At 34.4% G+C, this 26,343-nt stretch overlaps 1 protein-coding gene across 23 annotated transcripts in view; it reads right to left on the bottom strand.

The window, feature by feature from the left end:
• Positions 1-26,343, bottom strand: part of DTNB (dystrobrevin beta) — a 366,632-nt gene that overhangs the window by 271,106 nt on the left and 69,183 nt on the right. For 22 of the 23 annotated variants that reach the window (XM_074300084.1, XM_074300076.1, XM_074300075.1 and 19 more), the window contains exon 4: positions 12,791-13,004. In XM_074300084.1, coding sequence (XP_074156185.1) covers positions 12,791-13,004 — 214 coding nt within the window. Of the gene's footprint in view, positions 1-12,790; positions 13,005-17,849; positions 18,023-26,343 lie in introns of those variants that run through there. The other variant, XM_074300092.1, reaches the window with a different exon arrangement.

The raw sequence follows: 26,343 nt of genomic DNA on the forward strand, positions 1-26,343 counted from the left end.
TTTGGGTTATAATGTAGTCTCTATTAAAAGAGATGATACCTAACTAGCTATTTATAGAATCTTCAGGGAAGATGTAAGCACATTTCCTAAGAATGAGGGTTCTGCTCTTAAGTGTTCACCGTCTCTCTATAATTCTCTTAGGTTTGTTTTTCTCTAGGCTTTGAGCAATTCACCTTCAAATGACCAGCACTAGATAGATGAACCGACCAGCTTGAGAGGTCTGATTAAAGCCACTGGATCTTCAATCAGCTCAAGCCCCTCCAAATGAGACTCTGTAGGATGACCTAGCTCAGCTCGCATTCTAATCAGGAAGTAGTTTTAGTAGATCATCGCCCCATATCTGAAGAAACTTTGAGTCCTGTTTATTTAGGAAGGAACTAGAACTGGTTGGTAAGTGGATCCCAAACTATCCAGTGTCTGAGTGAATTCCCTGTAAGGAGTCTATCAATCCTGTGAAGGGGGGAGGTTACATAGGATTAATGCTACTCTTCTGCTGCAATAGTATTTGGGACTTAGGATGAGCACATCACATTAAGATTTCGGTTAATATTACTGAAAAAGAATACCCCATAAATGATTCAGTTTGATGCTTATCAAATTATAGAATGTAGAGGTTTGACTAGCCATAGACAGGTATTTGAGTCCTGATAGAGAAAGGACTTTATGGAACTTCTGTCCAATTTGAAATAATGTTTGATTTGCTACAAGGGATGTTTAGATAGATCTCTTAGGAAGATTTGGAATCAAGTCAAGGATTAAGGCAAGTAATAGACACCAATGCCTGTGTAGAATTGGTAAAGTACTCTGGAAGAGTCTGAACAAAAGGCAGTTTCTATATTTATGCTATAAGTTGCCCCATGCTCAGATAGTACCATTCCCTTTGGGTATGGAAAAACACGAGTGAATTTCTCCTCTTGCCAAAATAACATTCCTGGGGAAATTGAAATGTTTTGTTCTACCTTTCTCTTCTGAGAGGAAATAAATCAGGCTGTAATCGCCCCTTAGCTCTGGTGATCAATCAGTTTACCTCTCATGGCAGGGTGAAGGATTCCAAAATCTAGAGATATAGTGGCATATACCTGAGTCTGGAATGTAACCGAGGATAGCTCTGGCAATTTCTCAGGGATGAGCATACCCCAACTCTGAGTGGAATTGTGGAGGCAGCACTCTCAAACCTGTTTTGCCTAGGAACTGAGTTGGGAATCTGTGCACTGATCCAATTACCTATTCCTTTTACCCTGGCATTCCATAAAGTAAAAAAGACTGAATCAGAAAGAATTAAGACAAGGAGAGTGATGAATCCAAGGGTAGAAATCTAGTTCTGGATTTGGGTCATTTCTACTCTGGTGAGTAAATATTATTGAATAAGTTACACCAGAGAAGCAGTGAAGGGAATAGCAGTGTAGTTAGATGCTACTAGCAGAATGACATGGGAACACATAATGACTCTAAAAAGGTTATTGGCAAAAAAAAAAAGGAAGAGGAAACATGTTACAATTGCAGGTAGTTTCACTCCTAGTACAGCCCTGTCAGAAGAATTAGCAGAGAATGCAGGGATTAATTATCCATTCTGTGTAAGGAGATCTGTGCAGGAATTAATGAACTCCTATGAAGTGGGATGTAAAAAAAAAAAAAAATGGCAAAATTTGAGAGGTTAGAAAAGGAGGTGAAAACCAAATTATTAAAAAAGAGGAAATGATGAAAAATGGATAAGCATTTATTTGGTTTCCACAATTATAAAAATTAAATTAGAGAAATGATACTGAAATTAGAAAACTGAACCCCACAAGGACATCAAAGAATAATCAAAGATGGAGGTTAGTTATCTCCCCTCAAAAGAATGTAAGTTCCTTGTGGCAGGGACTGACTTTTATGTTCAGGCTTGGTGGCCTGAGATTTGAAAAGAATTTTTTGTTCTTTACCCCTAGCCCTCCTCTGTTCCTTTCCCCTTTAAGAATGGATGTTCCTTAGGAGCAGGCACTAGCTATGTAATAAGGGGTGGAGATTCATGTCCTGTAACTTCTGTAACATTCAATTAATGGGGAATCAGGGGAGTGCTTCAGAATAGGAAATAAAATGCTAACTTTGGAGTCCTAAAGGCATATCTACTCACCTAGACACACCTCTTACAAAAATGTAAAATAAATCTTTCCTGCATTCATCAGTGAGTCAGTGAAGTTCTTGGTAAGATATTTTGTTTCTTACAGCATGAAGCAATGGGGACCTGCACACTAGAACGGTAGCAATATCAGAGAAGTGAATAAGCATAGCCAAATTGACAGTTCTTGGCAACAAATTAGATGGGAATGGGGAATCCAAGTTGATTCCTAGGTTGCAAGTTTGAGGAACTGAGAGGGTGATGTGGTGCACTACAGTAATAGAGTAGTTGGGATTACAGAGTGGGAAGGAAGAAAGATATGAAGAAAAATAATATTTCAGTCATACTGAGTTTAAGATGTCTACTGGACATCCAGTTCAATATGTCTGAAGGGCATTTAGAGATGTGAAATTCAAAACCAATAGAATGGGTAATAGAACCAAGAATCATTAAGCATAGAAGGAGGGTAGGTAGGTATGAAAATCATTAGTCTAGAAGGGGTAATTAAATACATCTATGAGAGCTGATGCGATATAGAGGGAAAGGAGAAGGTGGCCCAGGACAGAATGCTGAGGGGACCTGTGGTTAGAGGGTATGATCTAAATAAGGACCCAGCAAAAGGGACAGAGAAACAGAGAACAGAAACAGATTCTGTAGGAGAATCAGGAGAAAGAGAAGTCCTAAAAACCTAGAGAAAAGAAAATATCAAGGAACACATATTCCAACAACATCAAAGGCAAGGGAATAAGAAGTAAGAAAAAGTCATCAGATTTGGCATCTAAATGATCATTGGTAATTGTTTAAAAAGTTGTTTCAGTAGAATGATAAGGTCAGAAGTTGGACTGTAAGGAGTTAGAGTAAAGGAGAGAGAAAGAAATCTATACTATTGTAGGTGGCCTTTTTGACAAGTTAAGTTGCAAAGGGCAGAAGAAATATACAATATTTAATGGGAATGAAAGGATTAAGTAAGGATTTTTTTTCAGTTGAGAGAGACAAGCATATTTGCAGGCAGTAGAAAATGAGTCAGTAGAGAAGGAGAGATTGAAAATAACTGAATGAGAATGAAAGAGGGACAATCTGTTAAAGGAGACAGGATGAAATGCAGGAATTATTTAATTTTTATCTTTTCTATCTCTAGTGCCCACCAGTGTCTGGCACAATTTTTCTTGAATTAAATATCACTAAATTGGGCAGCCCTCAGGATTAAGCAACAATTCATAATAAAATAATAATAATAATAATAGTATTTATATAGCATTTAAAGATTTGCAAAGCACTTAACTATCATTTTCTCATTTAGTCTTCACAAAAACCCTGTGTATTATCTACATTTTCCAGGTGAGGAAACTGAGGCAAGGGAAAGATTCAGTGACTTGCTAGGAAGCTAGGAAGTATCTAAGATGGGTTTTGATCTCATTTATTCCTGACACCAAATTCAGTGCTCTATACACAGCATCAGAAGCTTTTTATTACATGTTGACACTCATCATATTATTAGCATATTACTGTTTTTAAGACAGCAGTAAAGTAATACAGTATAAAGGGGCTCACATTCTTATAAAGAATTCATAACAGATTTAACTGAATTAGAAAAAAAATCAAAAGACCTTTGGAGTCTCTCTCTTCTGGAAACATTAAAATAATTCTAGCACTAATTCTAACACTACCATTTATTTATAAGACAGCTTTGGGGGATGTAGATGCGAAAGAAGGGATAGTGACCATGTTTATTTTTGGCAATTAAGGAAATTAAGGCTAAAGAAATTAAATGAAGCTATTATTTCAAGTTTCCTCTGAGACCTTATTTTATAACTACCTTGCTCATTCTTGGCACCTTCAATTTTTCCCTATGTTAGCTTAAATCCTTCTGCCTAAAAATATAATTAGATTTTACCATTAAAAAAAAGCTAATATAACAACCACTATCTTATCTTTGCTTTGCTCTCAAGACAACTATGTGGTATAGTGGAGAAAGGCTGGGTCTGGAGTCAGAAGATCTAAGTTCAAATCCCATCTCAGACATTTACTATTTTTGTGATTCTAGTGAAGCCATATGACCTCTCTTTGCCTTGGTTTCCTCATTTGAAAAAAAAAATAGCACCTATCTTCAATGAGATGATACTTGTAAAATGCCAGCATAGTATCTGGCACATAGTAGCTGGTACATATTAGGGACTCTATAAATGCTAGCTATTATTACTATTTTCTCTCCCCATTTCAATGCTAAATTTCCATTAATAAATAAGCACTTAAAGTCCTTAGAAATCTACAACTTTACTTCCATACCCAGAATTCTACTCAAACTTAATTAATATTGGTTGAATTTATTGAATCAAAAAATAGTACAGGGTAAAGAGCACTAGATTAAAAGTCAGGGGATCTGGGTTCAAATCCAGTTTTGCCATTTACTGCCTATATGACCCTGGATAAGTCATGTCATCTCTCTGGGACTCATTTACCTATAATGTAAAATGAAGAGAGTTAGATCAAATGATCTACCTCTAAGATCTCTATAAGAAAACTATTATCTGCAGTGTTACTCACTCTACAAATTTATTAAGTCAAAGATGTGCATAAAGCTCTCTCTACTTTGAAGTGTCTATGCAGACTTTAAGAAAATCCATTCTCTGCTTCTAAAATATTTTAGATAATAATAACAATGTTTTTGTCATATTATTAGTATAGACTTTTCCTTAGGTATAAATACCAGTAATTTTTAAAATTTTGCTTTCTATAACTACTTTTAGTTCATAATAAACTTGACTCAGAAACAGACTTCTTTTGCTGGATAAGAGAAGTATGAAGACTATATATGAATACTTTAGCTGCAGATAGCACTGAATTGAAAGGACAACCTAAAATCCCATATGTAGCATCTAATTTTCATGTGATCTTGACAAATAATAAATTCCCTGGATCAGTTTCTTCATATGTGAAATGAAGGAAATAGAGCAAATAATTTATGAAGGTCCTATTTAGCTCTACATATATATCTAAGGATACATGGAGTTGACTGTGCAAGTTTGGTAAATGTATTGGTTAATTTTGTTGAACTGCTTTTTTTTTTCTTATTCACTTTTTAAAAAATTCTTTGATGTTATCCTTGTCAGAGGAATGGGAAGGGCTATATCAATCAATAAGCATTTATTAAGTACCTATTATAACTATTTTATACCATGTTCTGTGTTAAGCACTGGTAAATAAAGATGATAAAAATCAACTAAAATGTTAAAAAGAAAATGTATATGTAAAATTTATTAGTAAAAATATGCTTGACTTGTGGTAGAGCCTTTTGAGCTTATATTGCTCTGATCAGCCATAATTGGACACATTGTATCTTGACCCCAATATAATGATGTTATTTTGGTCCTCTTTGAGAACAAAGGACAACCACCAAACATTACCAAAACAAAAGAAATTTCAAGAAAAAACAGATGTTTTTAATATATAAAAACTAAGTTTTTCATAAATCATATTTTGGTATATCAAAAGGACTGCTTACTTATCATAGAAGGATGCCTACAGAATTAAGTATAAAAATCTCATTTGATGTGAGAAATGTTGATGCTAATTGCAAGTACCACTGTAATTGAAATGATGCTTAGCAAATGATATGCATAACAGCTTCAAATGGTTCAACTTGCAGATAAAATTGTGAGAAAAGTCAATTACCCGTATGTCTACAGGCATCTGGAATCAATTAATCAAGAAACTAAAAACTCCCTATTTTGTACTGGAAGTGAATGAAATAAAGGAAAGATGTAATTAAAGATGCTCAGTTTATTACAGATGTACATTGTTGAAATTGATGATATCTTAGAAAAGGTGGGGTTTTTTTTTCAAATCCATTTATAGTAATGTGTGTCAAGATAAATTTTCAAAAGATAAAAATTTTAAATGAACATGCCATGCAAGAAAACATACATAGTAATTATGCCTTTATAGAACTGAACTGATGTCTGGATTGACTTTGAATTGCTAGTGCTTAGCACAATTCTAGGCATATTGTATATCTGTGCTTAAAAGCACCCCTCGACCAAAACACCTAACTACAAGCATTAGTTTAAATGTTATCCTTTGTGTGAAATGCCTGTCATTATTATTTGCATAGAAAAATGTGAGTGTGGGGGCAGCTAGGTGGCGCAGTGGATAGAGTACCAGCCCTGAATTCAGGAGGACCCGAGTTCAAATTTGACCTCAGACACTTAACACTTCCTAGCTGTGTGACCCTGGGCAAATCACTTAACCCCAAATGCCTCAGGAAAAGAAAAAAAAAAAAAAAGAAAAGAAAAGAAAAGAAGGAAGGAAGGGAAGAAAGGAAGGAAGGAAGATGTGAGTTATTATAAATAATTCTGTAGAAACATTCTACTTAAAAACCAGGCTTTTTTAAAAAATCATATAATAAAATGCACAAGCTTTCTCGTGTAAAGCATATAATTCTATCTAATCTAGAGAAATTAAAACCTTTTGCTATAATAAGAGATAAAACAAATTCATTTTTACTAACAAAAATTTCACTCTGTTAGAATAGAAAATGGTATTCTCTAACTAAGTCAATGCAAGGTCTTCTAATTTATTCCCTAATCAAGAATGATCAAATAACAACATAAATGTGTTAAAGCTATTGGTAATAAATGTGCCAAATAATATTGTTGATATTTCTCAATTGAAAAAATGCCAGACAACAAGAAATTTGGTTTTACACACATATATTGTATTAAGGATATACTGTAACACATTTTATATGTATGGGATTGCCTGTCATGTAAGGAAGGGAGTACAGGGAGGGAGGGGAAAATTTGGAAAAGTGAATACAAGGGATAATCTTGTAAAAAAAAAAATTACCATGCATATGTGCTGTCAAAAAAAAATTAAAATTATAAAATTAATTTTAAAAAAGGAAAAAAATGCCAGAAATGAAACAAGAAAATGAAACAGAAATAAAGACCTATTTATTAATCTCTTTACCAGTCTAATTCTCACTTTATGTTGAAGGTCTAAATATTTCTAAATGTGAGTGGTTGAACAACTTATTTGTCACAGATAAATATATTTGGTCTTATTATATCTGAACAAGAACTATTAATAATGAAATAATAATTTAAGCCCCCAAATCTTACATTTTGGCTAAAGGTAAATAAAGAGTATCCTGGTTTATCATACAAAACAATAAAATTTATTACTAAGAGTTTCTTATTTTCATAAAAGGGGTTTTCTGATGTTACTGTAAAGATAAACTATCAGTCTCAACATAATGGTACCATGTATTTAGAGATATGAAATCTGAAAAACAAGCCATTCATTTCATTAATAACATTATCAGTATGGTTATTTTTAGAAATTAAAAATATGGAAATCATAAAGAATTTTATCAATTAAAAATTCACATTATCTTTATTTTCATAATATTTTTGAAATTTATATAGTATAAAAAATTAACTTTTTGATTTTATTTGAAGTTTATTACTAATAGACTAGATACTTGGTAAATCTTTGGCCATCTTAATTCATGAATAGATGTAATAAGAAACTCCCTCCCTTCTACTTCAGAAGGAGGGTGCTGTAAACTTGAACTTGGCTTTAAATGTGAAATCTTTGCCCAATAAGTAATTTGGCACATTACTCAAAGAAATGAATTTTAAATATCTAAACATTCTCACTATAAATGAAATCAGAAAACAGAAAGTAGAAGGATGATTCATAAGATCTCTATAGAAAAGGAATTAAAGAAGTTGACGGAATTAGTTTTACTCTCTGTCCCATGAAATAATTTTACCATTTCATATTTCAGTACTTATGAATGCTGCCAAAAAGACCATTAAATAAATAATCATAGCTTAGGTATCAACATCAGATATCAGTTGCAGAGGATGAAAAAGATAAGGAAATTAAAAGGTAGGTCCTAATTAGTTCAAGTAATTAGAGCCTCTTAGGTCTCACATATGTTCAGATTTACACTATTCAAAATTTTAATTATGTCAAATATGGTAAATGGTTCCAGCACAATGGAAATGGTAGTAATTTGAGTAATGAAAGATAATGGAACCTAGAAAAGTCTAAGGAGGTCTCAGATGTATTTATTTAATAGGAGGTTAAAATGCTACTGAAGAGAACAGAAATAGGGAAAAGAAATGGATGAGACCAAATATACAAAGAGAACTGTTGTGGTAAGAGGTGACACAACAAATTTTTAAAAATGTTGATAGTTCAAGTCATAATTATATCTGAATGATGCAAAGGTAGCAAAAGTGTGAAAAAATCAGACAAAAACTGACTAGGGGAAAAAAATCAACAACTACAGTTGTATTACTACTCTCCTATCTATAAAATGTTTCTTTTAAGAATCTGCTACACATACACTGCAGGTATTCTTGATAAGGATATCATAGGGAAAAAATAGCATACAATATTACTGTCCCCTACGTTTGACTAAACAATATGGAGAATACAAGATTCTTCTGTGTTTAGTTTGATTACAGAAAAGCCTTACATTTTCTAAATGTGTTCTTTTTCTTCACAGGAATCTCCAATCTCTCAGTCCCTGAGGATTGCTATCATACTGGTTCTAATTTCACTTTCCTCCCTTTGCAATATGAATCCTCAAAAGTTAACTAGTTCACCTGTAAATTGTCTTATACAGTTTCCTACTTTATCCTTTTAATTCTCCTGACTTGCCAAAACCCAATCCTACCAACATTCTCCTTTCCACACATGTTGTCAAACAGAGTTGGAAGAAATCAAACCAAATGGGTCCACTTTCAATGTATGCTGTCAATCTCAACTGGGTCCTCATCACAGCAAAGTAATTCTTTTATTTCTTTTTGATCTCTCTAAATAAATTTATTTTATTTCTCTTTGATCTCTCTATCCCTCTCCCTACAAAGGCCATTCTGTAATTTTTTCTTCAAATCTACTATACTACTATCCTTTAATCAGAAGGTCTTGATTTATATTTTACTAAGAAAATTTTTTAAATCTAAGGGGCAAGTAAATTAAGTCTACTAAAAATCTCCACAGGAAAGGCAGAGGCAGTATTGACCAGGTAAGTCAAAACACAAGCTTTTTATAACTACCTATCTTCACTTCTAAGGGAAAAATCCTGAGAACCTGAAACCATGAGTACTGGGAATAGCTCCAGATCACTGTATTTCAATCCTGGGCAATCAAGTGGAGCAATCACTGGGAAGAACAAACCTACATTTTTCAATACCACTATACCAACTACTGACCAAGTGTTATTGATAAAAAAAAAAAAGGTGCCAGAATGTTAACAGTGGCAGCCCCCACCCGTACCACTGGTCCTACTTCTGGCATTGTCCCCATTCCATCATTTCAGGAAGTAACCATTCTGAGTAGAAATGTATCCTCACAATAGTAACACTGTTCTGCTTCCTCAGAAGTCACAGCTACTGAAGACCCAGAAAAGAAAATTCTTACTCCCAAAGTCTTTCATATTGTCAAATGGTACACTAGATTTGATTCTATCAGTAGAAGAAACATCAAAGGAAATTCATTACCATCTGCTCTGCTACTACATCATAAAGACTAGAAATTCTCTTATCTGGTTTGTTTCTCAAAGTTCCAATCTCTCCCATTAGAATGTAAATTCCTTGAAAGCAGGAATTGTCTTCATTTTTACATTTGCATCTCCAGCACTAAGCTCATAGTACTGTGAGCATAGCAAGTATTTAATAAAAACTTTGTTATTTATTAAAAAAAACATTTATTAAACACTTATCAGGTTCCAGTCACTATGTTAGATACTATGATATGAATTCAAAATGTAAATAGTACCTGCCCTGAAGGAGCTTATATTCAGTTAAAGAATTACACATATATATAGATAAATCCATACAAAATAATTTCAAAGGGGAAATTTTAACAGAAGGAATCAGAAAAGGCTTCATGTAAGAGTTAGCACTTGAAGGAACACTGAGGGGAATCTAGGAACACCAACAGGCAGAAGTGAAAGAAGAGGAAATTCCAGGTACAGGGGACACACCTGTGCAAAGATGGCAAGTCACCTATGGAGAACAGATTGTTGGCCATTCTATCAAAAACATGGAACATATGATGGAGACTAATGTGAAATCACTGTAGGAAGATGGAGCTAATAAAGATTTCTGGAGGTCATCTAGTATAAAATTGCTATTTTTAAGATAAGAAAAGGGAAATCCAGAATAATGAAAGTCACAAGTTACAAAAATAGTAAGTGACAGAGCCAGGATTGAAGCACAAATTCTTGTAATTTTTGCACATAACTTGGAGGTAGAGACAAACTATAAAGGGTTTCAAATACCAAATATCCTAGAAGGAATTGTTATTGTTATTGTTGCTGCTGAGTCATTTCAGTCAAGTTTAACATTTTATGACCCTATTGGAGGTTTTCTTGGCACAGATATAGAAGTGGTTTGCCATTTTATTCTGCAGCTCATTTTACAGATGAGGAATCTGAGGCAAATAGGATGAAGTGTCTTTCCCAGGGTCAAACAGCTGGTAAATACTGAATTCATGAAAATAAGTCTCCCTGATTCCAACTCCAGTATTTTATCCATTGCATCACCAGGCTGATTCTATAGAGATCTACGAAAGAGTCTTCATCATAAAAGAGCCATAATAAATAAAGTCTATACTTTGTTGCTGCTGCTGAGTCATTTCAATCAAATTTAATGCTTTATGACCCTATTTGAAGTTTTCTTGGCAAAAATATTAGAGTAGTTTGCCATTTCCTTCTCTAACTCATTTTACAGATGAAGAAATTGAGGATTAAGAGATTTGCCCAAGGTCATATCTAAAGCCAGATTTGAAATGAAGAAGATGAGATTTCCTAACTTCAGGCTGAGCATTCTATCCTCTATGTCACCCAGTTGCTTCAGCCTGAACTTTGGGAATAAATATTTTGCACTGGAGAAACTAATTAAATCAATCTCGGTGTATATATTTGTTATGTAGGAACAAGTATTTATAAAGCATCTACTATATTCCAGGCAATTGATTAATGTTTATAAATATTACCTCATATGATCTTCACAACAACCTTGCAAGGTAGATGGGAATTAGTATTTCCATTTTACAGTTAAGGAAAGAAATTTTACAATAGAGGCAGAGAGATTAAATGGGTAATTACACAAGTACGCCATATTTGAATTCAGCTCTTCCTGTCTCCAGATCTAGCACTCAATACACTGGCAGCTACTTCATGCATTTCTGTATACCTTTGTCCTTCACTTACGTATCACTACTCTCCCTTTACTCTTTCTATCTTTTCTCATTAACCAACCAAAATACATACAGAACCAAAGAACAATTTTCATTATGATTATAATTACTAAGTGATATTCTTCTGATATAAACTGTAAAAGCAGATGAGTAAAAATTTTTTTCTTTATCTTTAAAAAATTTTAGTTGCTTTTTACGTTACATGGATTCTCATTAGATTTGTTCAATGGATCAGCAACATGAAAATGTTTCATATCCCTACCTTAGAACAACTTTTAACTAAGGTTTCTTAAGTAAAAAATATATATTATCAATTAAAATGAAATTACTCCTAGAGGATAAATAAAATATGTATCCATTAAGTCAATAAAAAATTGTTTTGACATAGGGACAATCTGGCTGATTTTGTGATTAAAATTCTTTACAAAAGTAAAAGTAAAGAGCAAATTTCTATTACTTTTGACAGAAAAAAGCAGGAAACTATGCCAAAATTATATACATCTTAATGGAAGTAACCTTAAACAAATAGTGATAAAAACTAAGTATCAAAATAATTTACCCATATGCTATATTTGTCATCAAATTATAATAGCCACAATGGAATTTTGCAGATGCAAATAATTCTGTAGGATGGTTCTACAGAGAAGGAAAGGGAGAGAATGAAGTGAAAAAGTTCCTTTTCTTCTCCCTAGGTTCTAATGGTTAAACTTTGTCCTTTTAAAAAATTATTTCTATCTTCTGAAGAATGGCCAACTTTTGTTATCACCATGAAAAATGGAGAAAAATAATCTTTTTTTAAGCTGTGGAATACAGTTTTTGTTGTTGTTGTTGTTTTACAATAAGTTTACCTTCCTAATAATATTTTTCAAAAGCTATCATTAAAATGGGCTTAAACTTAATAAATGTATCATCGGAAAACAGAACAGAAAAAGTCAGTTCAAACATTTGCACCTGCAGGGGAGCAGAAATTCAACTGTTGTTTGCTCTTCTTTCTTGAAAAGGACCATGACATCAAGGAGGTGATGCCATGACATACAAGTAAATCAGGTTTCAATGAGAGGGAGCTCTGTAAGGTCTCCTCTCAGTATCCTCTACAGAGTCATCTGGATCCAGTGGCCAGATATAGATAAGGACAACTGGAGATGGCTCTGGATGCAAGGAGAGACTTTAGTCTATTAAGCTAAGATAAACAGGTCTCAGTTTGACTGTGTCCACAGTCATTCAGTGACTAAGGCTAGCTAGCCTTAAGGCAAAGAATGGCCTCTTTCAATGCTAGTGATCCATGTGTACGATGTGTTGGAGGAAATGAAGTCATGTCTAAATTTTCCCCCATGTTTTATAACTGAAAAATACAGATAGACAATGGCATCTACTTTTTAATTGTGCTTCTACAGTTTGACAAGGCCAAACTATAAAAAAGGAAAATCAGCATAATTTATCAAAATGAAGCACTCAACCACACAGAGTACTAGCCTGTCATATGCTGCAATCATGAAGTTGAGAAGAAGGCTGATTGACTGTTCCACACTGATCTGGTGAGTGGAAGGCAGGCGTTTGTTCAATTGGTAGTAGATGGATGAAATGATGGTTTCCAGACGGGACACACTGATTTCAGTGTTATGTTCCAGTGTATTAAGGCCATTGTCTCGGAAGGCTTCAATCATGTTCCAGATATCAACAAGGTGCACTAAAAACGAAGGAAAAAAAACAAACAAACAAAAAACAGCTGTCATCTACTTTAAGCATAGAATATGTTTCAGATCAATCAGATTTGTATTTTGGATTTTAGGAAAACAGATTCAAAAAAATTCTGGGAAAACACAGCTGATCATTCATTCATCAAGGATTTATTAAGAGGCTACCATGTTTTGAGTAAGGCACAGCTAGGCAATGAGGCTTACAAAAAAACCCAACAAGTAATATTTGTACTTAGAGAAGTTTACTTACATTCCACTGGGAAAAAATGACATATATAAAGAGATAAGTTAATATAAGGCATGTAAAAATGAAATATAAAGTAATTTCTGGGTTCCTGAAGGGGAGGTGGTAGAGCGAATACTAACAACCTGAGGAATCTGCAAAAGATGGTGTAAGAAAAAGCACTTGAGTCCCATGAGACTTGAAGGAAGCTAGAAATTCTAAAAGGTGGAAAGGAAAAGGAAATGCATGCAGGATATTCTAGGCAAAGGCACACCATGTACAAAGAATAACCAGTAATCCAGTTTGGCTGAGATACATGAAAAAGAATGAGATAACGTGATTATGCAAACACAGGTTGGAGCCAGGCTGAGAATGGCAAAGAAGTTTATATTTTATTCCAGAAACAACAAGATGTTGTCTTGCTCACAGAAGAATGACAGGGTCCCATTTTTATTTTAGGAACATCAAGGTGGTAACTGTGACAAGGATGGTGTAGGAGACAGAGATTAGAGTTTGGGGCTTGGCCACAACAGCCAAATTCAGAAAGTAATGTGAAAGAGAAATGGGGAATGGTGTCACAGGGCTTCGAGATATAGGAAAGGTAACTTAAAACAAATGTATAAGAATTTCTTGTAAGAAATTATGAAGTCAAGAAAAGTCCTTTTCTGAAAGGAAAGAAAAAGGAATGCGTAGGCTTAAGGAGAGAAATTAATGTTTTGCACAACATCCTGAAGAGAACTAATGAGAGTCACTCATGTTAGAATAAAGGCATCATCATGTAGCAGTTGCAATTAGATAACATAAATCTATAAGGGACTCAATCAGTATGGCTATATTTCTTCCTCCAGAATCAATAAGAAATAAATAAAAAGGTTTCAGAAGGGAGGAAGTAAGGGTAACCTGGGCTAAGGTTTAGCAAGGCATGAGCAATAAGAAGTTATGAAGGCAAGTGTTTCAAGAGAGAAAAAAAGGGGTCATAAAAATTATTATCTACAAGATCAAAATTAGAAAGAAAAGAGAGATCAGGCCAAGAGTGATGGGTTAGGTAGAATAACCATAAATTATTGTAAGGATGAAAAAACAGATTTAGATGTGAGGAGGAGGGAAAGATGGACAAATAGAAAGAACTTCAGAGTTCTTCACCAGAAGAGAAGTGAAAAACTTTTATGAAAAGTGATAGTAAAATCCAAGATATGATTTTCACTATATGGAGTTGAGACAGAGTAAAGGGTACATGATGCATGTCATGAGAACTGGGGAGATTTTTTAACTTGTTGACTAGGGTGTTAGAGACTCTAAAATGAGATAATGTGGTATAAAGAATAATAAACGAGGTATCAGAGATCTTGTGGAGTCAATTAACAACCTTTCAGTATTTCTGGAAGGTGGCTTCAAGGTCATCTAGTACAACTTTCTCATTTTAAAGATTAAGAAATTGTGGTCCAAAAAAACTAAATGATTTAGTCAAGATCAGGATTCAGAACTGTGATAAGGATTAAAGAAGATAAGGTCAAACTTTGTAAACTGTAAAACACTATATAAATATATGGCAATGCAAGATAAATTAATATGATTTACTAGGCATGAATGAGTAAGGAATAAAATTCTGATTATAAAATTTATACACTGAATTATCTTAGCAGATAGAGAGCCAATCTAGAAGCCAAGAAGATCTGAGTTCAAATCTTGCTTCAAGCAAGATTTTTAGCTATGCAACTCTGAGCAAGAAATTTAACCTTTCAATGTTCTATATAATTTTCCAAGACTACTGAGTATCTGCATTGATATAGGAGATTCCCAATGAAATCATATGTCCAATTCCTTTTTTTATCTCTATTCCTATTCAATTTTTAGGTATAAGGAAAAACATAGTTATCAATTCCAAGGCAAACATAACCAGTTATCCATGTTACTTTATATATTTTTCAAGAACAAAATCATTTTACAATCCATTTTGTCAGGACACCATAATCATTAAATACTATAACATAACACTGTATAAATACTATATAAACCTAAACATCTAATTTGATAGTACAAAATTATGCCACATCATATTTTTGCCTAGGTACAACACTAAAATAATTTAGATGCTTTATCTACCACTGGGCAGCTACTTTATGATAAAGTTAAAATTTCATTCTTTATTTTTTCAATTCCATATACTTATCCTTAGAATTTATTCACTTGAAAAACATTTTTAAAACACTGAAAAAAAATAAGCATTTCAACTGAACTTATTAAATAATTTTTATATTCAAGCAAACTTCAAAATAAGGAAATATATAGAAAAATAAGTTCTTTCTCCAACAAGATCACATTTTACTACTACTAACTGATGAGGTTAAAAGGAGATCAGTTTCCTCCCCATCACTAACATGATGACAATTACTACTACAATAATGATAAAGATATTCTTTCATAGCAATATGATCCTTGTCACTTCCTAAGATAGAAAATATCAAAATAGTAAATGAAAAGATAATATAAATAAAAAATATAAAACACATATTTTATATTTAAGTACTAAAACTTTTACATAAAAAAATCCAATTCAGCTAGGACAAAAGGGGAAGCTAAACTATTGATAGGTGAATAATCTTTAGATCAAATATCTAATAAAGGCATGAAATAAATTAGAAATTAATGTAAATAATAAGACAGTCATTCCTCATTGGATAAATGATAAGAGGTAAGAATAAACATTTCTTAGAAGAATTACAAACTACTAACAACTAGATGTAGTCCTTTACTACCATGGGAGGCAATATGAAGTATATTTTTCCTCAGGTTAGCAGAAGAGACAGAAGAATCGTGGGAGGAAAAAGAAAAACCACATAAGACAGGAGAAATATGGACTCGAGTTACTTGAGGGGATGGAGACCTAAGGGTATACAGACTCAAACCAGTATCAAGAAGTCAGTTGACTACAAGGGGAAAAAATGTTATTATCCCAAATAGAAAGTAAAAATTCATAGTTAGAGGTCTATCTGGCTCACTGATCTGCTTAAGGTCTAACTTGTCTGAACAAATTTTGCTACTGAACTGGGATGGGACCAGGTGAATTTATTCCTGTCCACTTCTCTGACTTTCAAACAGTCATCATTTACTCTGAAATCTTGTTAACTCATTGTCTTTTCAGTTATTATTATGAGCATGAACTTTAGATAAAGATAAGTTATTTTACTGAATTCTAAAAAAGTATTTACTATAAATGAATAAGCCCACTCTATCATGAAGGATAAAAAGGAAATGTTAGGGGCCTATAATCAGTGAATCTCACTTGCCAATTGTTAAAAAAAAAAAAAAAAGTATGTTAGAGAAGTTCTTAAACCGATAAGCAAGTGAGCTTCAAAAGCAACATGTTAATTAATTATATATATTTTAAAAGCAAGCAACATAAAATAAAGATGAGCATTTTTACAAATAATATTCCTTTCTATTTATTCTCGATTTTCAGTATTCATTAAATTCATAATAAAACAGAAATCTAATACACTTTTCTCCTTTTGTATATATTGTTGGTTCCCTTGATGATGAGGTATGGCTTTTTAAAAATGGTCTTTGGTCTAAAGAGATGGCCAAATGATCATCCTTTTATTAATAATCTGTTGGCCTTTTTTAATGATTAAATTACCCAGAAACTGTAACTCTTAAACCTTTTAAAACATTGTTGGGAGTGGTAGCCCCCTTTGATATTCCTTGTTTAATCTCCAACTTCCTTTGGGCTAGTTTCAGTTTTCAGTCCCCATTCTAATGATCTGAAATTCCTTTCTGGGGAGAGAATGAAGGAGATAACAACAGAGAATTCCTGTCTCATTTACAACAGAGAATTCTTGTCTTATTAACAAATATCTCCAGAACCTCTTGGATAACATCTCTGTGCAAACATTGTTTTGATGACTCTAGTTATGTATATAAGGAAGGTTGAAAAATGGAATCTTTGCACTTGGTGTATATCAGCCAGGACCTGCCAACTGGCATCCCCTTGCAGGCAGTTTGGTCTTCCTGAAGGCCAAATGCTTGTCTATCCCTTTATTATCAATAAAAACTTTGTTTCCATACAGCATTGAGTAGCAAATTCATTTGCTATCGAACCCTCATGGTGGTTATTTTGGGAAGGAGAAAAGGAACTGACCCATCTTGGTTTAGAACCTCAGTTTACTCCTCATCAACATCACAGTTATGGCAACCTGACAAAGGGACTTTAGAAGAAAAAAGACAGGTATGGCTTAAGATATCCTAGGAAACACTGCTCTCTCTCAATCAAGTGCTCATGGTGAAAGAGAGAGAGACTCTTTATTGAGGATCCCTCAATTGAGATGGAGATTTTTACACTCCTCAACATAAAACTTATGATCCTAATCTTTAATTATCTAAATATATATGTCTATATGTTTCTTCTAAGTATTTGAATTTACTCTGGCTCTATACACTGACTAAAAATAGTTCCCAAGCCAAGTCCCGGTTGGTCAGTGTTTGAGCTCTGATTGATTTAGAGTGAATATAAATAGCAATTATTTTTGTTTTGACCAGAAAGGCTAAAGGTCTTCCCCTCCTAGATTGAATTTTTGATTAATTAAAAGAGGCCATTCTCTGCCTCATTTCTTACCTAGTCTTAATCATTAAATGGGCATTGCCTCAGTCAAACTGAGACTGTTAAAGACCTTAGGCCAAGGTTTCTCATTGTATCCAGGATCATCTTCAGTAGCCCTGATGGCTCCAGAGAAGAAAAGTGAGGCTGGTGACTTTGCACAGTCCTCCCTCATTATCTCCAATTCACTTGCATATGAGGGCATCACATCCCCAATGCCACAGTAGTCTCACAGAACTAGAACAAACAAGCAATAACTGTTAGTCTCACTTCATGTTTTTAATTAAATTAAAAACATTAGTTTTTAATGGCTACTTTCATTCTCTATTCCAAGGGATCAAAATATTCAGAAGGGAAGATAATGTTTAAAAAAGATATCAATGGAGGTATGTAATGTTCTGGTTGGTTTTCTGGAGGTCTCTGGACCAGCCTTCATTTCAGAAAAGTAATCACCACAAGAATAGCCAGGTGTTAAAGTCCAAATTCTTTTTTGTCTCCTTGCCTGGGGCCTGGGCTAGCTTGGTGTCAGTGGAGAAAATGTAGGAGGACAGGCCAGCCACCACGGTAATGTGAGATGGAGTGAATCTTCTCTTTGACTTCTCTGAGTCTAATCCTGAGTGAGTTTGTCCCAGCTTATATGCTCTATTATAATTAGATCATTTATAGTATACTGAATATAAACCAATCATCATATTGATGTGGGGTGGTAGCCCCTTTAAGATTCCTTTTCTGATCTCCAACCCCCTTTGGGACTGACCTTTGATTTACAAGATCTGGTCAAAACCATATTTTTTTTTTCCAAAGGGAGTGATCTGTATCTGAGCTAATTTGGGCTGTACCCAGCTCCCATTCTAATGATCTGCTCAGGTTTCCCAACCCCCACCTGGTGGTTTCTGGCCCTCAGGAATCAACCTGGGACTCCACCCATAGGCCCCTTCCAGCAAATAAAAGAGCCAAGCTGGAATCATCTCTTGGCAGAGGGTCGAAACATGCAAGCACCATGTTTTGCATCACAGACTCTCTGCCACTTTTGGTGTATTTCTTCCTCTATCTAACACCTTTTACTAACCAGACTTTAACCTTACTTCCAAACCCTACAATAAACCTCTTTTTATCAATCTAGGTTTTCAGGCCTGTAAATTCATTTACAGGGGATTTGCGCCGCCATAGACCTCATTTAACTTTGTATCCTTGTGCCAAATCCAAAGGGGTTGCAGGGGAGTTCCATTTGATTCCCTGTAACCCAAACCTGCCAATAGACCTCAATTATTCCTAATTTTATTTAGGTATTGGTTATCTAGACCTCATCACTTGGTTAAACCTCATCAATAACACTAGGGAACCATTATTTGTGCTAAGATTAAATCAATCATACTGAACTAGAGAACTATTAATCACCAGGCTAAACTAGATAACCATTGCCTCATCAATTCCACTTAGCACCTTGTAAGAATCCTTGTTTGAAGTACAGAATTCTGGCCCATAAAAACAGAGGTAGGACCAAGGTGTTGTAATAGTAAAAAGCCATGTAATGAACTCCCCTCCACAAAACTACTGTAATCAAGAAAATGTACCAGGACAAATTCTGATGTGGAAATCCACAAAAATTGGGACATGGGAAAACTGGGACACTGATGCATTGTTGATGGAATTGAACAGACCAGGAGAACAATTTGGAACTATGCTCAAAAAGTTATCAAAATGTACATACCCTTTGATCCAGCAGTGTTACTACTGGGCTTACATCCCAAAGAGATATTAAAGAAGGGAAAGGGACCTGTATGTGCAAAAATGTTTGTGGCAGCCCTCTTTGTGGTGGCTATAAACTGGAAATTGAATGGATGCCCATCAATTGGAGAATGACTGAATAAACTGTGGTATATGAATATTATGGAATATTATTGTTCTGTAAGAAATGACCAACAGGATGATTTCAGAAAGGCCTGGAGAGACTTACATGAGCTGATGCTGAGTGAAATGAGCAGGACCAGGAGATCATTATACACTTCAACAACAATACTATATGAGGATATATTCTGATGGATGTGGCCCTCTTCAACAATGAGATGAACCAAATCAGTTCCAATAGAGCAGTAATGAATTGAACCAGCTACACCCAGCGAAAGAATTCTGGGAGATGACTATGAACCACTACATAGAATTCCCAATCCCTCTAATTTTGTCCGCCTGCATTTTTGGTTTCCTTCACAGGCTAATTGTACACTATTTCAAAGTCCAATTTTTTTTGTACAGCAAAACAACTGTTTGGACATGTATACATATATTGTATTTAATTTATACTTTAACATATTTAACATGTATTGGTCAACCTGCCATCTGGGGGGGAGGGGAAAGGAGGGGAAAAATTAGAACAAAAGGTTTGGCAATTGTCAATGCTGTAAAATTACCCATGCATATATCTGGTAAACAAGAACTATTAGAAAAAAAAAATAGTGCATAAACGGGAAAACTGGGACATTGATGCATTGCTGGTGGAGTTGTGAAAGAATCCAACCATTCTGGAGAGCAATCTGGAATTATGCCCAAAAAGTTATCAAACTATGCATACCCTTTGATCCAGCAATGCTACTACTGGGCTTATATCCCAAGGAAATACTAAAGAAGGGAAAGGGACCTGTATGTGCCAAAATGTTTGTGGCAGCCCTTTTCGTAGTGGCTAGAAACTGGAAGATGAATGGATGTCCATCAGTTGGAGAATGGTTGGGTAAATTATGGTATATGAATGTTATGGAATATTATTGCTCTGTAAGAAATGGCCAGCAAGATGAATACAAAGAGGCTTGGAGAGACTTACATCAACTGATGCTGAGTGAAATGAGCAGAACCAGGAGATCATTATACACTTCAATAATGATACTGTATGAGGATTTCAGTTCCAATTGATCAATGATGGACAGAATCAGCTACACTCAGAGAAGGAACACTGGGAAATGAGTGTAAACTGTTTGCATTTTTGTTTTTCTTCCCAGATTATTTTTACCTTCTGGATCCAATTCTCCCTGTGCAACAAGAAAACTGTTCAGTTCTGCACACATATATTGTATCTAGGATATACTATAACAAAATTAACATATATAAGACTACCTGCCATCTAGGGGAGGGGGTGGAGGGAAGGGAAAAGTCAGAACAGAAGTGAGTGCAAGCGATAATGTTGTACAAAATTACCCAGGCATATGTTCTGTCAATAAAAATTATTAAAAAAAAAAAAAAAAAGAACATTACATAAAGAATCAATGCTGAAAAATTACCCATGCATATGTCTTGTAAATAAAAAAAATTTAATAAAAAAGAACAGTGCATAACAGCTTACAATATCAGATCTACAACTAACTGATTGTTTCTTGCTCTAGAGTTCTGCTGATACTTATATAGATATAGATATAGATATAGATATAGATATAGATATAGATATAGATATAGATATAGATATAGATATAGATATAGATACTATAAGTAGAACTCTGGTATCTATAAATTCTTTGTGTTTCATTGAGGAAAGAATTTCAAACTTCTTCAGAAAATCCAGATTCAGTTTCTGAAATGAACCTCTTAACTGTTATATAAGGTGAGTGATACAGAGTTACTTTTGCTTTGTCACTATGTAAATCCCAGAAACATGACAGTGTTTTTCCTTTTGAGGAACAGACCAGTTCAAAGCAAATCTGCTATAAATGTAAAACACCACCAGAGAGCGCACTCAGGGCATCAAAATTGTCACACAGCATTCCAGTATAGTTCTCTCAACACTTTGAAGTGCCCTGATATCTAAATTTAACCTCTCTATTTTGTTCCTTCCCATAGGCAAATCCAAACTGATCTTTAAACTATGTATTATTATAAGAGAAGGTGAGGAAGAGGTACATGCCAGTCTTCATTCCCTGATGATAAGAGTGAGGAAATGTTTGACAGCATTGACAGAGTCCATAATGACGTCTCCTAACACCAGTTCCTCTCCACAGAAACCACTAGTAGGTATTAAGCACAAGCTATTCCAACAGAACCCAAAAGAGGTCTGGGCTCTGATGAGTGGGATACTGAGCATGTTAAGAAGCAGCCATTCTTCAGAAACGTGGACTGGGTTGCATTATTTGCCCACCAGTTATCACCCCTCTTTATTCTTGGGATCAACATTCAAATATACATCAATAACTTTGATAAGGAAACTTTGATAAGAATACCTGAGATCTGATAATATCCTAGTAAGATCATTTTTCTCTTGGTTACTGAGCAAGAAGCATTCAGGGACTTTAACTTCATTCCTAAACTTTGCTAGCACTGCTTTTCTCCAAAAAAAGAAGAACTGGACTGAACCTTTCCATTCACCTCATGTTCAGCAGTTTAGTTTTTATAAGATCTTTTGAGTTTGCCCCATAAAAAGGATCCCAGAGACAGATCATTTGTCTGAAGGCCAGCCAACATACAGAGGATAATGAGCAACAGCCACAGGATGATGAATTCTTTCTAGCTAAGGAAAACAAATAAATAAAAGTCTTTAAATGTACCTTTATAAGATCATAGCTCTAAAACTAGAAGGGCCCCTTAAGAGTCACCTTGTGACTAATGCTATGACTTTATAGTTGAGGAAACTGGGGGTCTACAGAAGATAAATAAAGAATTTACCTAACACTATACAGGGAGTAGGTATTCATGGCAGCATTTGAATCCAGGTCCTTTCAATACATACCCTGTACCTTTTCAGTTGCAATGTACTGTTAGCCCTTTCTGCTTCTGCAGTGACCACAGTAGAGGGATGAAAAATGAGGGAAGAGTACCAAGGACTTCAGTTTTTAAACTCTCTATAGATTTAGTTTGGTTGTTTCATATAATAAACATGAAAACTTGGTCCAATGACACTGCTGTCATTAGAGGAGGAGAATGAAACTAGTTCAATATTATCCTGAGAAATAAAACCAGAAGACATAAGTAAGTTATACCAAGATGGAAAGCAGACAAAATTTCCTCAGGGATGCATGCAAAGGAGATAGTATTTGTTTCATCTTTTTTCCAAAAACAACAAGAATCATCATTTCATAGGAGATCATCAAAAGGAACAATTCTCATCAAAGAAATCTATAGCTTATCCTCTAACTTTGCTATAGGATGAAATAAGAAATTTCATGAAGAACTGCAAGATCCTCTAAACCAAATCAATATATACTATCTTTGCCTTAACTGCAAAAATAGACATGAGGGAAGAGAGAAAATTTTAATACATATATGCATGTGTGTGTTGTGTGTGCATTTAAACTATATCAGATTGCTTGCTGTTTTGAGAAGCAGGCTAGAAAGGGAAGAATTTGGAACACAGGGTTTTGGAAAGGTAAATGCTGAAAACTATCTCTGTACGTATTTGGAAAAATAAAATACTATTAAAAATTTTAAAATAGTAAGTATATATATGTGTGTGTGTGTGTGTGTATGTGTGTGTGTGTGTGTGTGTGTGTGTGTGTGTGTGTATATACATACGTGTGTATATAGCTCCAGGTTAAGTCATGAAAGACACCAAGACTTGGAAATTGTTCTAAACATTCATGTTTGGAGACCATGGATAATTTTTTTTTCAAGAAGACAGTTTGAAGTTGCTGAATATGAAGTACTGACAAACATGACAAAAGTATATTTCACTATAATTTGTCAAGAAAATAGTAGGTCAGAATCAAATACCTCACAGGATTAAGTTGAACTGTTTGCTTGTTTTTTTAAGTTAAAATCTATTATCAAAATATGAAAAAGAAGAGATGGTACATGGTAGCTTAGAAGGAACCCTAGATTGGGAGTCAGAGGGCCTCTCTAAGATTCAATTTCATCACCTATAAAATGAGGAGGTTTAAGTAAATGACTTTCTAAGGACCACTCTAGCTCTAATGTCATGACTTGATTGATACTCTATGATAATAAAAGATGATAAAAAACAAAATTGTGCATAATTACAATAGACCCAACTGACCTATTTAAAAAAGTTATTAATTCTGAAAAATTTAAAAATAAAACCACTAACTTGAGTTCTCACCTTTTAACTTAGAAAAATGTATCTAATGATGAGCAGGATACTTTCAGAAAAAAACCTGGAAAGTCCTCCATGAAATTAAACAAAATGAAAAGTACTGTATACAAAGTAATAGCAATATTCTGGGCTGACTAGCTGTAAATGACTTTGTTATTCTCAGCAGTACAATGATCCATAACTATTCTGAAGGGCTTACGATAAAAATTCCTGTCCATACCCAGAGAAGAAACTAATTGAGTCTGAATACATATTGAAGCATTTTCTCTATCTCTTCCCTTCCCTCTTTACTTCTCTCTCTTCTTCTTCTTCTTACTTCTCTATCTCTTCCCTTCCTCTGTCTCTCTGTGTATTTCTGTCATTCTTAAGAACAACAGACCAGAAAGACAAACAGTTGTTTTGTTACAAGAAAATTCAGCAGGTATCACATCCAAATGGCAGCCCTGAATGAAATAAGGCTGGCAAATGAAGACCACTTCGACTAAAGTCAAAGCTGAATACACCTTTTGCTGAAGTGACAGCAATGAAGGAGAGCACTGTGAAACTAGTGTAGGTTTTGCAATTAAAAACTAATCTGGGGGCAGCTGGGTGGTGCAGTGGATAGAGCACCCCTGAAGTCAGGAGGTGACTGAGTTCAAATCTGCCCTCAGATACTTAACACTTCCCAGCTGTGTGAGCCTGGGCAACTCAACCCCAATTACCTCAGTTATAATAATAATAATAATAATAATAATAATAATAATAATAAGCTAGTCAACAAGCTTGTATGCCCATCAAAAAGAGTGAATGACAGGTTCATGACAATGTGATTTGCCACTTGCAGGAAATTACAATGTTACATAGCATCATCAGTGCCATGATGAACCCTGATGAGGTTAAAGAAAAATTTTGTAAAGACCTGGAGACCCTCATCAACGTGCCAAAAGAAGACAAACTCATAATTCAGGGTGATTTTAGAGTAGGCAAAAACTATCAGAGTTGGCAAGGAGTCCTTAGTAGAAATGAAGTTGGAAACAGCTTTTAGTTCAACAACAAGCATTTCATGACCATCTCAACATTTCCAATCTTAATTATGTAAGTTTTATTTAGAAGAAAATATTAATTTAAAATAATCACAATTATCCTTTTTTTTACACTCCAACAATGCCCTCACTTTATAATATAATTTTTTTTAATAAGCATTTTATTTTATTTATTTATTTTTTAATTTTTTAAATTATATATATATATATATATTTTATAATATTATCCCTTGTATTCATTTTTCCAAATTACCCCCCCTCCCTTATTCCCTCCCCCCGACGACAGGCAATACCATACATTTTACATGTGTTACAATATAGTCTAAGTACAATACATGTGTGTGAATATCATTTTCTTGTTGCACAATAAACATTAGAATCCGAAGGTACATGCAACCTGGGCAGACAGATATTAGTGCTAACAATTTACATTCCCCTCCCAGTGTTTCTTCTCTGGGTGCAGCTACCTCTGTCCATCATTGATCAACTGGAAGTGAGTTGGATCTTCTTTATGTTGAAGATTTCCACTTCCATCAGAATACATCCCCATACAGTATTGTTGTTGAAGTGTACAGTGATCTTCTGGTTCTGCTCATTTCACTCAGCATCAGTTGATTTAAGTCTCTCCAACCCTCTCTGTATTCCTCCTGCTGGTCATTTCTTACTGAGCAATAATATTCCATAACTTTCATATACCACAATTTACCCAACCATTCTCCAACTGATGGACATCCATTCATCTTCCAGTTTCTAGCTACAACAAAAAGAGCTGCCACAAACATTTTGGCACATATATGTCTCTTTCCGCTCTTTAGTATTTCTTTGGAATATAATCCCAGTAGTAGCGCTGCTGGGTCAAAGGGTATGCACAGTTTGATAACTTTTTGGGCATAATTCCAGATTGCTCTCCAGAATGGCTGGATTCTTTCACAACTCCACCAGCAATGTATTAGTGTCCCAGTTTCCCCACATCCCCTCCAACATTCATCATTATTTGTTCCTGTCATCTTAGCCAATCTGACAGGTGTGTAGTGGTATCTCAGAGTGGTCTTAATTTGCATTTCTCTGATCAGTAGTGATTTGGAACACTCTTTCATGTGAGTGGATATAGTTTCAATTTCTTCCTCTGAGAATTGTCTGTTCATATCCTTTGACCATTTATCAATTGGAGAATGGTTTGGTTTCTTATAAATTATGGTCAGTTCTCTATATATTTTGGAAATGAGACCTTTGTCAGAACCTTTGTTTTTAAAAATATTTTCCCAATTTGTTACTTCCCTTCTAATCTTGTTTGCATTAGTATTATTTGTACAGAAACTTTTTAGTTTGATGTAATCAAAATCTTCTATTTTGTGATCAATAATGATCTCTAGTTCTCCTCTGGTCATAAATTCCTTCCTCCTCCACAAGTCTGAGAGGTAGATTATCCTCTGTTCCTCTAATCTATTTATTATCTCCCTCTTTA

This window comes from Sminthopsis crassicaudata, chromosome 3 (assembly GCF_048593235.1).
Source record: "Sminthopsis crassicaudata isolate SCR6 chromosome 3, ASM4859323v1, whole genome shotgun sequence".
NCBI lineage: Eukaryota > Metazoa > Chordata > Mammalia > Dasyuromorphia > Dasyuridae > Sminthopsis > Sminthopsis crassicaudata.